This window comes from Crocodylus siamensis, chromosome 2 (genome assembly GCF_052110815.1).
Source record: "Crocodylus siamensis isolate JL-2025a chromosome 2, ASM5211081v1, whole genome shotgun sequence".
Classification (NCBI taxonomy): domain Eukaryota; kingdom Metazoa; phylum Chordata; order Crocodylia; family Crocodylidae; genus Crocodylus; species Crocodylus siamensis.
Genome location: NC_143396.1, coordinates 194,939,250 through 194,953,572, shown reverse-complemented (window position 1 = coordinate 194,953,572; position 14,323 = coordinate 194,939,250). Strand labels below are relative to the sequence as shown.

Genomic DNA, 14,323 nt, shown 5'->3' with positions numbered 1-14,323 from the left:
TTTTAATCCACTTTCTTTTTAAGTAGGTCTTAAAGGATCTTTTCCTAGACTTCCTTCATTATCCAGTTCAGTAGGAGCCAATCTTTTTGGCTGGCCTGCCACAAATTAACACCATAACCTCCCCAAGCTCTGATACCCTTCCTCTGCCAGCTGCTGCTCTTCTTTTTGTTCCCTACTCTGTGCACCCTGTTTGAACTCCTGCTCTGCTTTCTGCTCCCTGCCTTGTGCTTTCTGCATCATCTTGTGCTTTGCTTTGTGCTTCCATCCCTGTCTACAACCTGTTCCCTCCTTGATCTGCTGCATGCTACATGAAAGGTCTGCATGTCCCACTTGTGGCACTCATACCACAGGTTGACCACCCCAGTCTAAATCTTCCTCCTTCCTCCCTCCTCTCCTTTGAAACTTTCTTTCCCTTCATTTTGTTCTTTGCCTCCTTTCACACAGTTTCTTTTTCTTCTCTTGTAGATCTTTCCTCCAAATTCCATGTTTTTGTTCCTCATGTCCTTGCCCTCTCCTCTGCCCATTCCACACATTCATGTGTCTATATCCACTCATACAAGGATTTTATTAGACTCTTAGGCCTTATCCCCATGAGCAGAGGCACATGGGTGCCCCAGAGGAAAAAAAGCAGTGGCCAAATGGGAAAAATGCTCTGGGTGGAGTAGGGGAGGCTGGGACCCCCAGCGTCCGGGCTGGTCCAAGCAGTCTAGCTTGGGGTCCTGGGGACCTCCTGGGGCTCCAGTGGCTGTGATCCAAGTTTGCAGAGCCTGGCCAGCAGCTGGAACATGGCTCTGGCCGGCCAGGTTCCAGTTTGAGGTGGCATATGCTGCTACATGTACACTGCCCCACTTTTTTCCATGTTCTTTTTTTGATACTAGGATATCCTGGTATCTAAATTTGGCTCTGCACTGCAAATGTGCAGTACAGAGAACCATATCACATGCATGGGGTGCATTTTGCATAACCTCAAAAGCCTTTGAGGCACCAGAAAATGCATGTGAGTGCTCATGTGGACACGGCCCAAGAGGGTAAACCTACCAACCAAAGGTGGGGAGACTTTAATGAATGTGATTAATCTTGCAGTCCCCATGTGACATGGGGAAAAACCACCTGCACTTTGCAGATGGGAAATGAGCCATGGAGGGTGTAAGTGACTTGCCCAAGGCCTTGTAAAAAGTCTGTATCGGAAGAGAAAATTGAACCTAGGTCTCCAAAATCCCTGATGAGTGCCCTAAGACTATCATTTTTCTGTCATCCTAAAGGCTCATAAAGAGCATTGCTGTTGCTCTTTCCCTCCATCGGCTCTACAGATACTGTTACTCTTTCTGTTCCTCACCATCATTTTTTGTGTTTCTTTTGGAACATAGCTGTAGTGCCTTCCTTTGTAGACCATCTGTACAGAGAAGTAACTTTGTGCTCAGTGCAGCATACATGCATCCCCTATGCCAGGGAGCTCACAATTCACAATGGCCAGATAGACAAAGGGCCTTCCCCAAAGTACGGCCCTTGAACACTGTCATTGAAGTGTATTTAATCAGTCAATAAGAAAACATTCCTAGCAATAATGAAGGCAAATCACAGTAGATTTCATCGCTTAACCTGTGGTGCAAAAATAACAAGGAAAAGTTTGCTGTGCGTGGTTGGTCCTACATTTGCTGGAGTGTGTCATGCATGACACACTACATTCTTTCAGAGAACTAACACTTGTCTGAGTCTTTGCATTTAGCTGGTCTATATTTTATTTTTGCAGAGCCTGCTACAAGAACTCAAACATCTCAAAGGAAAAGTGGAAGAGCTGGAAAATGAAAGAACCCAATATGAATGGAAATTAAAAACGACCAAAGTAAGCAGTGAATTTGGCGTTTAATAGTGAGTTATTTTACCTGGAAGCAGATGTGTACCATTTCTCCCTGTACTTACTTTTCTTGCATTTGCTATATTTCAGTAATGACTGCATAAAGTGAGGTTTTATTTGAACAAACCCATCCAATATACAGTTTGCCTTTCAAATCTCTTTCCTGCACTCTGTTGTCCTTTTCTGTTTTTAAAAACTAGCATATTGTATAACAAAGGAATTGTTTTTGGGCAGCAGATGTTTATTTCAAGCTTTTCTATTTTACTGTCTCCATATCTGTTACAAGTCACTACAGAGAAAACTCTTTAGCCTGACTGTCACAGTTACCTCAATGTGGGGAAATGTTCCATTGGGAAGGAAAAATATGGCACTGCTTAATAGTGTTTCCTTACCCTATGAACAACATTAATAGTTTTTAAGATCAGAAAGGACTATTAGATCACCTAGTCTGACCTCTTGTATATCAAAGAATTTCACCCACTTTCTTTCCTTTATTGAGCTCTAGTAACTTTTAACAAAAGCATATCTTCCAGAAAGGCATCCAGTCTTCCACCCTGCCATCAAACAAACTTTGGAATACTCTATCAAACAAATTCATTTCCTAGCCACCACAGTGAAGATTTGCAATTGCTGTGCCACCACCACGTTGTATTGGAAAACCACTGACTGCCACAGCTACCTTCACACCAGCACACCATCCTAAGCGCACCACTAGATCCATCATCTAAGCCATGCTCTGTTACAGCCAAATCTATTCTGATCTCACCAAATGGGATACACATCTTGAGGATCTGGAGCAGGAACTCCCACAATTACAATGATGTACCAAAGCTGTGGCCATGTAAATCAGCAAATCCAGACACAGCCTTTGCTCCAACCTGCTACAGTCCCAATCCCAAAAGAACAACAACATAATCTATCTAGTTATCACTTACAGCCCCAAGCTTGGACACATCATTAATGACCTCCAACCCCTCCTGGAAAGGATAACACTTCAAGATAGCCATGGGGGAAAAGGGTGGCACTGCTTACATACAATCCCCAAACTGCAAACAGCATCTCTCGATCAGCAAGCTACCTCCTGTTACCACCAGGTCACCAGGCCTTACAGTGGCCCCAAATGCAAGCTGTGGCCCCTCATAACACAGACCACGTCATTACTGGACCAAATAACAGAGATAATAATATCAGTGGTTCATTCATCTGCACCTCTCCCCACTTCATGTACACTATCAACCTTACGGTGTCGCTCTGCTTTCTATATTGGACAGGAAAGGCAATCTCTACATGTCAGAATGAATGAACATCAGTCTGACATCAATTCTGGAAACACATGAAGGCCTATGGCAGAACACCTTAACCTCCCTAGATATTCCATTGGTGACCTCAGGGTAGCTGTTCTTAGACTAGTTAAAAGGGAGGTGTATACCCAATGGAAGGGAGGGGCCATCACCAGGGAGGACTATACCTCTGTTGCTTGGGACTGTAGGGGGGCAGCCAGGAAGGCCAAGGTGGGGATGGAACTGGGACTATCTACCTGGATCAAGGACAACAAGAAGTCATTTTTTAAATATATAGTGGGTAAAAAGAAGGTACCAGGTAATGTGGGGCCTCTGCAGGACACACTAGGAAATCTGGTTGTTACACCAGACAGCAAAGCTAACCTATGTAACAATTTCTTTGCCTCCACTTTTCTGAGCAGAGACCAGGTCATCCCCCACACTGGGACCCCTGTAGGCCCCAGGGGAGGCGCACCCAGGCCTAGGGTCAGTGAGGACCTAGTCAGGGAACTTCTGGAGGGACTGGATGTATTTAAATCAGCTGGTCCTGATGATCTCCAGCCCAGAGTGCTGAGGGAATTAGCTGAGGTCATTGCAGGACCCCTGGCATGGCTTTACGAGCACTCATGGTGCTCTGGTGATATGCCAGAGGACTGGAAAAGGGCCAGTGTGGTTCCCATTTTCAAAAAAGGGAGGAAGGAGGACCCAGGAAACTATAGGCTTGTTAGTCTTACCTCGATCCTGGGTAAGCTTTTTGAGAGAATTATCCTGGCACATGTCCACGAGGGGGAAGATTATGCTTAGGGGCAACCAACATTAGAGGCAGGTCTTGTCAGACCAACTTGGCAGCCTTCTATGACCAGGTCACAAAATCCTTGGATGCAGGTGTCATGGTGGACATAGTCTTTCTGGACTTTAGGAAGGCCTTTGACACTGTTTCTCACCCCATTCTTATTAAAAACTAAGAGACTGTGGCATCGATACCTACACAGTCAGATGGGTCACTAGCTAGCTGGAGGGCCGCTCCCAGAGAGTGGTGGTGGGCGGGTCATTTTCAACCTGGAGGGATGTGGGCAGTGGGGTCCCCCAGGCCTCGGTCCTGGGGCCCGCACTGTTCAACTTCTTCAACAGCGACTTGGACAAGGGGGTAAAAAGCACCCTGTTCAAATTCACAGATGACACTAAAATGTGGGGAGAATTGGCATGCTAGAGGGGAGGAATAGGCTGCAGGCGGACCTGAACAGGTTACAGGGGTGGGCGGATGAAAACAGGATGGGTTTCAACACTGACAAGTGCAAGGTGATGCACCTGGGGAGGAAGAACCAGCACCATACCTACAGGTTGGGGAACTCCCTTCTTGTCAGTGCAGAGGCAGAAAAGGATCTTGGAGTCATTATTGATGCCAAAGTGAACATAGGCCAGCAGCGTGGGGACGCAGTCAGGAAAGCCAACCACACCTTGTCGTGTATCCACAGATGCATCTCAGGCAGGTCCAAGGAGACGATCCTTCCCCTCTATGCGGCACTGGTCAGGCTGCAGCTGGAGTACTGCATCCAGTTCTGGGTGCCGCACTTCAAGAGGGATGTGGACAACATGGAGAGGGTCCAGAGGAGGGCCACCTGCATGATCAGGGGCAGCAGGGCAGGCCCTACGAGGAGATGCTACGGGACCTGAACCTGTTCCGCCTCCAGAAGAGAAGGCTGAGGGGGGATCAAGTGTCCTGTTATAAACTAGCCAGAGGGGACCAGCAGGCATTGAGAGAGTCTCTGCTCCCCCAAACACTACCAGGAGTGACAAGAAGTAATGGTCACAAGCTGGCAGAGGGTAGATTCAGGCTAGACATCAGGAGGCGCTACTTCACTGTCAGGACGGCTAGGATCTGGAACCAGCTTCCAAGAGAAGTGGTGCTGGCTCCTACCCTGGGGGTTTTTAAGAGGAGGTTAGATGAACACCTTGCTGGGGTCGTTTGACCCCAGTACTCTTTCCTGCCATGGCAGGGGGTCGGACTTGATGATCTGCTCGGGTCACTTCCGACCCTGCTAACTATGAAACTCTGAAATTTTAAAAAATGAACTTGAACGAGAATTTGCAAAATAAGAATTCATCCACTGACTGGACTGTGTTACATATGGTCTAATTGTGACCTGTTTAATTTGGCTGAGCATGGTGCTGTCTGTTAACCGAGACAGGTAGCTAGCTAGCCAAGTTGGTTGGAATTCTACCTGACTTCAGACTAACACAGCTCAGCCAAATATGATCTAAACAAGGACTAGAGATTCTCATCTCATTATCTGGATTAGATTTCGTAACCCCTTTGTCCCTTTAAATTTATTACTTGATTGCCTCTCCCAGCACTACCCTCCTCACCACTCCCAGCCCCGCCAGCTCTCCCTCCCTTCCTTGTTTTTTGTGTTCAAATCATTCTCTCCACTTGATACACTTTTTGCCCATGTTCTTTCGTATAATGTATTAAAGTGAGCTTAGTCTCACAAAAGCTCATACTATACATCCCAAGTTTATTTAGTCAATAAGATACAACTCTATTCTGCCTTCATCCAGTCTTCATGACATCAGTAGGTGCAGAAACCACCTCGTTGCTTTGTAGTTTGTTCCAATTGTTACCCACAGTCTCTGTTTAAACAGTTGTGCCTTATTTCTAGTCTGGATTTATCTGGCTTTAATTTTCAGCCATCAGTTCTCATTAAGCATTACATTGCCAGATTAAGGAGTCTTTTAGTACCAAGTATATTCTCCCTGTCAAGCTGGAATCAATATCCTCTTATGTTAATATTCCCCATTTAGCTTTGTAGGACTAGTTGCTTGGGTAAATTTCCTCTTGTATGATCAGAACCTGCAAAACTATTTCAGATTATTTAAGAAACAGATAGTTTGCACAAATCACAGCCTAATTTAGATATAATGTTTATTACTGACCTCATTAATTAACAAATTCATTAATTATTTATACTGTCTGTGTTGGGTGAATGTGTATATATAGTGGAATTAATACATTAACTTGTTTATATTTAGCATTATACATTATTTATATTTAGCATTTTCTATGAAAATAATAGGTCTCTTCTCATCTTCCTGGACAATAAATGTCCTGAGAAGTGGTGGGAATTATTTTTTTTGGCTGCCTAGGGGCTTACGGATTTTAAGAAACAAAAGGGGAAGGGTTGTGGGGTCAGAAGGAAGAGGAGAAAAAAGGAGGGAAACAAAAGAAGATAGCTTACTAACTTATTTTTCCTCCTTTCTATATATAGATTAAACATAAACTTGCATAGAAATGTTTAAGAGTGTCTGCTGAATCTACGTATATATAGATATATCCATTTATAACAGGAGGAAAGGAAGAAGATAGCTTATTATCTTCTTTTTTTCTTCCTTTTATCTTTTCTTCCTTCTGCTCCCACAACCCCTCCACTTTTGCCTTCAAAATCTTTAAGCCACTAGGCAGCCAGAAAAATAATTCCCACCACTACTGGATAGAAATGAGTGGGAAAGGATATGGGGATGGCAAAGAATCAAAATGCAGGGCAGGCCTAGAGGAAGAGGAAAGTTAACTATAAAAATACCATGAACATAAGTGAGAACTGAAAGCTGAGTGTTCAGGAGAAACTGAGATTGAATAAGGTGTAAGAGAGAAGTCTACATCTGATATTAGGAAGTTTGCATTTATGTCTTCCTGTTGCTCCACTTCTTATATGAAAAATTGGAACAGATCCATGTCTGAGTTATTAAAAGCTACTTAGTCACTGGGAAGCATGGTAGCCATTCCGGAGATACATTTTAAACTAGATTCTTAAACTAGATTCTGCCATCAGGAATTGCAGGCAGAAGTGCTGAACCTTTGCTGCCATCCAGCTGTCTGCTTCCTTCATGTCAAATATCTTGTCATTTACTAACCTAAACCTCTTCCCTTCCTGACCGCCAAATCAAGGGACTTTATTCATATGCTGAGAGCCTTGTTATGTATTAGACTCATAATGCAAGATGCTATAATTCTCTGTCTGTTAGAAAAGTTATAACTAAAGCATAGTATATTTTCACTGAGCAAAATGCACACAATATGAATCTTCTTTCTCAAATAATGAAGTGTGTTCTGCCACCTGCTTTTGGACAGACTAACATGAAATAATGTAGTTGCCCTGTTGCCATCTTGGCAGCCCAGTGGTTCTTTTCCTTTTTATTTTCGAGGTCTTTTAATGTTGGAGATTTTACCCACTCAAATGGACAGCTTGAATTATAATGGTCTGGATCAATTTACTGTGTTTTCACTCCTGTGGGTAGTTGTTTTTTCAAGCTACTCATTGTTTTGGCTGTATTTGCAAGAAAAAATATGTGAATATGAGAGAACATAATTTTACCATGTGTTTGAGAAAAGAAGCCAAACTTATTAGATTCTTAATTCATGACAATGTCACTCTATTGATTGATTTTTTTTTTAAATGTGATAGAAATAGAAATGTTAAAATAGTAAGTGCTATATCTCTTTCAAACTATAATTAACATTAAGAAAATAGTCATCTGTATTCATGGTGAAAAACAGAAAACTTGTCAAAGATATGGGCAACTTTCCAAAACTTAGGGAAAATAAACTGTTGCTTTGGGGTTGCCTTGCCTCACAATCCTCAGATTTCCCTTTTCACACCATGTTGCCAAACTAGTTAAAGCCTTATGTATGCTGTATGGAGAACAACTTCCACAAATTCTTTCTCTCAGTTCTTGGTTTACGTAACAAGGTCACAGCCAGATCATATCTGATCAGATAATACGACTGAATCCTTAAAATCATACCATCACCACAAGGCATTCTTTCCTTGAGCTAATTTCTATTGAGAACCAATGAGTTCCTATAAAAGGAAGAGCTTTCCCCTGTGTTAGTGGTGTTCTTATGGGTCTATGCATATGTAATGCTTACAAATGACTGTATCAGGGACTGAGCACTATTCGAAGTGAAATGATGCGAGTGTTTTGTGGGAGGAAAAGGATCAGCAATACTCCTATTCTCAATTTCTGTTGTGTGCTTACAGGCTGAAATTGCCCAGCTTCAAGAGCAGCTGGCCCTCAAAGATGCGGAAATTGAACGTTTACAGAGTCAGCTTGCTAGGACGTCAGCACATAATGAGATTGCGGAAAGAGGTAAAAACAGATTGGGCAGAGGGAATGGGGAGTGGATCACAGCTTGAAGTAGAAATGTTTGTGTTTAGTTCAGTGAGGCTACAACTGCTCAGTATTTAAAGTAACATAAGGAGCACATCTACATGCGATGCTTACTGCACATTAGCCTAATAACACTGCGCAGTAGCATGTTGGTTAAACACCATGCTAATAGACTACTGCGCAGTGTTATTAGGCTAATGTGCAGTAAGCATCACAAAATAACCATGCACCAGTGCTACTGTGCATTACCTCTAGTTACATGCATTTAGTTAGTACTTTATTAAGCAAGCACTAAACTAAGTGCTCAGTATCTAAGACGTGCTAATGAACGTGTAGATGTATCCAAGGACACATAACAGTACAACTAGGATTTTTTTTTCCTGGAATGTACAGGGAAGGGTGATCTACTGAAACTAAATACAAAAAAATTGATAGCTGCACTGTGCTGAAACTTCTAATTGAGAGCTCTGTTTTAATATAATCTAATGTAATCCCTATAACAATATTGTTTTTTAGAACGTACTTCAAAGTTTTATGAAAGGTTGTTTCCGATTTCTGTAAAAATGTTCTTTATCACTTCACAGAAGTAGCCACGTGTACACCTTAGCTATTCAAACCTTCCAGAACGTAACTCTCTCATTCCAGATCATCTCATGTTCAGTCCAGTATGTCTTAAATCTGTGTGAGCAATATCAGACAGTGCCACACAGAACAGGTGATGCCATGAATCACTGCCCTTCTGTTCCCAGCCAAACTCATCAAAATTCCCCAGCGGGTTGTCTCAACAGAATTTTCATCAATATTGGGATGTAGCAGAGGCAATGCTGTGGGCCTGTGAAGCCTTTCAATGCCTTGACCCCTCTCAAGTGATATCTGCTGAATCACTGCACAATGAAATTAGTGCACAATAAAATGGGATGTAAATTTACAACACGCTACCTAGCCTGTGCTAATCTGGTGTGTTGACAGGTAAACCCAAATTCTGTTACTTTTTATGCACCTGAATAGCAGTTAACAAGCCATGTAAGTAGCGTTCTCAGCATTTATCAACAGTTTTCCCTCTGTTATCCATGCTGTGTGGACACTTAAGTGTTTATATTCCTGCTGTGCATGCTCAGTATATTATGTACTGGCTTGGCAGATTTGCAGCTATGTATGCAAGTCACAGAATTGTAACCAGACAAAACCCCAGTGAGAGCAGGGAGAGGTTCCCTTTGTTTTAGCCCCAGTAGCTGAGTGCTTAGGGTACTCACTCAGGAACCAGGAGACCTGAGTTATAGGCCCCTCTCAGTCCCCACTCCCCTGAGCAGTCAAGAGAGTGGGATAAGTGGATCCAGAAGGAAGAGAATGAACTAGAGGTTGGTTCAGTGAGATAGATGCTGCTCCTGAAAGGAACAAACCCAGGGTTGTAGCTGAACCATTGCTCCAGATGGAAGAGAAACTTCCCTACTGTTTTCCATCCATTTTATCCTGAAACTACTATATGCAGTTTGCAATGGCTCAGCTTCTAAAGGAGTACCAAAGAAAGGACCGGCTAATTCCTGATCTATGGTATAGTACTTAAAGCACTGTGCCAGGAAGTCAGAGAAACAGGGTCAAACACTGTCTGTGTGAGGGTTACCTAAAACCCAGGTGTCTGCTTCCAGCATGAGTACCATCAACACACAGCTTTGGTGCTAAAACTTGGGAGGGTGGTCCTCCTGTTTTTTTCCCAGGACTTATGCCCAGCGTACATGTGTACATAGCCATGTAGCTACTTACCAGTGCACAGCCTACTGTGTATGCACACGAGCCATGTAGTCACGTATGTCCACAGTGCAGATATGCTAGAATCGCAAACTTTGGGTAGTGATAAGTGCCAAAAATACCACTTATGAGGCTGGGCAATAGAATAGACAGAGGTAGTTAGTTGGAAATCAGGCAGAAGGGTAGAGGTGCCACCCTGCCTTGCAGTCTGCCTTTTGTACTTACTGCATGGTAATTCATACCTTGGCTTATTGCTCATGAGCTTCTTTGAATAAACAAGCCTTCTGTCTTCTCTACCAGAAATAGACACAGTCTCGCCATTTATTATACATCACTTCTTGGATGCTCTTTCAGTCCATGTTCTAACACACATTAGAATCTGTCACATGGAGTCTGTGATGCTGGTTTCAGTCAAATGCAGAGCTTGTGCATGTTGGGTGTTCAAGATTTGCATGTATTACTAGAAAATATATTTTCCCTAACAATGTTATGAAACTTTAACAGTTAATGGAAAAAAAAATGTTTTCAGTTAAGAAAACATGATTTTTTTTTTCCTTGGGATGTCCAAAGAATTTTAAATATCCTGGAGGAAAAAAATCTTGGCCATTTTACCAAAGAATCAAAAGCTCAGAAGGTTTTTTTTGTCTGCAGTAAACATCTCCTTGATACCAATGAGAAAGTGTGTAAGCAAAGTTCATTGTGGTCAAGTTATATTTGAATGGAATGGTACACAGTAATAGTAATATCTTCTTTACGAAAGGATAGCTGACATCAAACTTGAAGGTCATCTTCTGAGACAGACAAGAATAATAATGTCAAGGTCTATTTATTATGCTTGAGTGCATATTCTTATGAAGTTGCATTTTTTATCTAATCTGTGCTTTTTCTACATACTTTATTGACTTTCACCATTTACCATCGTAGAGGAAGTTTATAGGAGAAGGCTAAAAGAGAAACGTAAGCCTTGAGATTCACTATCTTACTGTTCCTTTTCACACAAATTATAGCTAAAATGCACTTCTGCAGCAATAATTCAATGTCTGTTTACATTTGGCTGCTGCATTATAATATTTATAAGACATTGCTTTCATTGTTTGCAGCAAGCAGACAGCTACTAGCCCTGCTTCAATCTTGAATTAGATTTATCATTTCAAACGAATATTAAAAAATCTCACAGGTCTGCAAATCAGATGTTGGACTTTAAAGGGACACTGCCAAGGTTACAAGGCCTAAAATTTGATCTTTGCATGTTAATTCTGTGTGATAGCTAGTATGCTTACCTTTTAAAAAAAAAAAATCTTTTGTGGATTTTAAAAGATGGCTGTGTTCAAAAGCATGCTTAACTGTTATTTTCACCAGTGGGGTATAAGGGAAAACATTTTGGTAAGGAAATACATTTTTGTTCAGTCTTGTTTGAAGCGTTTTTGAAGCACTGTGAATGAAATTTATTTTAAAGTTATTAGATATCACTGCCTTGATACCTGTCCTTTTAAAATCTAACAGTGATGAATGAAAATTAGGTAAACAGTGATTTTTAAAGCAATTTTTTTTTTAAATATATGGCTTTTCCTTTAAATCTGATTGCTTGCTCACTGCTTGCTGGTTTTTGCATTTGTTTAGTTTTGATTTGGCTGTGTTACTGCATGTCACACATTGACTAAATGCTACTTTTTGCAAAAGAAATATGTATGCAATAGATTTAACATAACTTTTCTTAAATGTGTTAGTGATAGTACAGCCATTGGAAGCTGTATGGGTTTTAAGGTAACTGGAAGAAATATTTACAATCTGAACGTGAAGTTGGATGCTCAGTATTTTAGCTATTCAGTGTAAAACAATTAACTAATAAGACTTTTTACAACACTAGTTCTCATTTCTTTCTCGCCCCTCCCCCTAGCCTTCCATTTACTTAAGCATTACATTTCATTGCCATCTTTGAGAACTGATGGCACAGTTTTTTGTAAACTGAATATCTGCATTTGAAAGTCTAGAAGTGTGTCCATTGTGTGGTGTCAATGGTGGATATAACACAATTAGCGTTCTTCTTGACCATCTAGATTTGGTTGCTGCAGTATAAAGTATGGGGACAGTCAGTGGAAACTGTACATGGAGAACCAGTGGCAGATTTGGGCCTTTCACTAGTTAAGAAGTCCCACTTTATGGACAAAACATTTTCAGAGACAAGTTTGCAGAGATACAATTTTTTGACTGCAACTTAGGGAACAAAACTACACATGCCGCATTGTAATGTACGGTACAGTTCTGTATTAGCTATTGTTGGAGGTTGCTCTCAGTTTTTCAATTTTAGAAATGTTTTTAACAGATTATGCAAATCTTTCTTTAAGCAATGGACACTACAAAAAAATGTAAAGTATTACTGTAGGTTGTCAGACGTTCTGATTTGTAGTCTCTCATCACCATTGAGAGTTAGGTTTCCAGATATCTTAGATAAACAACATTCCCAGTGAGGAGAATTTATTTTCTTTAGTTGTTTAAATTATTTCCAAAAGCTGTGCAGTAGAGGAGTTTCTCAAATATTTCAGAAAATATGTTCCAAAACTTTTGCAGTTGAACCATTAAGAAAATAAAATACTGTGTAGTCTGTTTCCAAAAACTAAAAACACTGTATGGTTAGAAACATCCTTTTTAACAACACAGCACTTGGAAAGCTAAATTGTAGTTTGAAGAGATTCCCCAAAAGTGATTGTTTGTCACCATTTAGCCTTAATTAGGTTATGCGTTGTGCACTCAGATCCTACGCTGACAGGCCATGCAAAAAATAAAAAATAAATAGAATGGAACAGAATTGCCATCTTACATATTAAATATAATAGTATTTTTTTCTTGCCATTTTAAAACTATTTTAGATCAAGAAGTTCAGCGACTGAAGATAGGAATGGAATCGTTACTGGCTGCAAACGAAGAAAAGGTGAGATAATGATATAAGTTAGCATGTCCATATCTGTATAACCAATACTGCTGTGACTTGGAGAATTTTACTTGGGATTATGGGACCTACTGGGTTGGCCTTGCCTCACCAGCCAAGGTACAGCACTCGCAAAGTGCTACTTTTTCTGCAAGCTCTTGCATCTGACAAGCAGAGGTCCAGGGTTTTATGTTCATTTCTCCTTTTCTGCCTGCAAGATTTAGTAATCTTGGAGCAGCAGTTTGTGGCCTATCAACAACTTTCCCACACAATTTTCCATTATAAAATCTGAATCAAGTTCCCTGTGTGATAGGAAGTGAGTCAAAATTGTCTTTTAAATCTGAAACTGAGGTCCTAGGAGCAGCACAAGGTCTGAAGACTGCCAAGAAAAAGCATTGCAGTATTTGACCAGCTTCAAATTCCAATGCATAAAAAGTGCTGCTTATTTTTGCAAGAGAATTCAGCCTTGAGGGATTTTTTGTTTTTAATAAATTTAAAATCAGAGCACTCTAATAGTAATTATCCAAGCCATGATGAGCATCACTAAATTTTTAGTGGCAGTATGTAGAAGGTATAAGCAAATGGCATCCAAAAGCATCCCCCCATATGGCTTGTTGCTGTAAGCAGGAAGCACTGAAAGGGTAACTGATAATTTTAGAGATTTAAGCATCTCATAAATGAATGTGATTCATAACAGGCTGTGCTGCTTTAATTCTCGGAACAGCCAAAAATTACATCTGGACAATAAGACGTGGCATTATCTTCTGGCAGAGCTCTTACAAGTCTGTGTGATGTTTTGTATCCTAAAAGGAACACAAAATATGTTAGCCCACTTGTACTGTCAGAGGCTGTGTTTATAAGGATGGAATGGCTGTTCTATTAGAGACTGCAAAGTATTTAAACATGGGAGTAGTGGCAACCCCGGGGTACTTACGTGTATTATTCAGAGTTGCCTGTTTGTGTAGTCTTGTAAAATGAAACATTCCTCCTGAGAGAAAACCCTCTCAGAATTATTTAAATTCAAATGACTCCATTTGCCATTTAGGACAGTAAGTGAAGTAGTCAGATGCTTAATTTATTTTCAAGTAGCTGGATACTGCTGTTTTTAATTTTACATGATACGCACATTTTTATTTTTGGCCTGGATAGCACAATCTGTCCCCTCTCATGGAGAGATGTGACTTCATTCATGGTTAGGCTAGAAGCGGAATTTCTTTTATGAGCTGTTTTACCTAAATACTCAATGCCTGTAAGGAGGATCAATATCATCTGGTCCCCTTCCTACCTGTCAAACTTCTCCTTTCTATCTAAGTATGTCTACAATACACTGAGTGATCACTCTGTCTGCAG

The 14,323-nt window shown here is 41.0% G+C and overlaps 1 protein-coding gene across 13 annotated transcripts in view; it reads left to right on the top strand.

Moving 5' to 3' along the window:
• PPFIBP2 (PPFIB scaffold protein 2) overlaps positions 1 to 14,323 on the top strand; it is a 205,714-nt gene that overhangs the window by 149,359 nt on the left and 42,032 nt on the right. For 10 of the 13 annotated variants that reach the window (XM_090032754.1, XM_090032755.1, XM_090032751.1 and 7 more), the window contains 4 exons: positions 1,751 to 1,843; positions 8,172 to 8,280; positions 10,972 to 11,004; positions 12,915 to 12,976. In XM_090032754.1, the coding sequence (XP_089888880.1) occupies positions 1,751 to 1,843; positions 8,172 to 8,280; positions 10,972 to 11,004; positions 12,915 to 12,976 (297 nt within the window). The remainder of the gene's footprint in view (positions 1 to 1,750; positions 1,844 to 8,171; positions 8,281 to 10,971; positions 11,005 to 12,914; positions 12,977 to 14,323) is intronic. The other 3 variants (XM_090032752.1, XM_090032747.1, XM_090032757.1) reach the window with 1 other exon arrangement.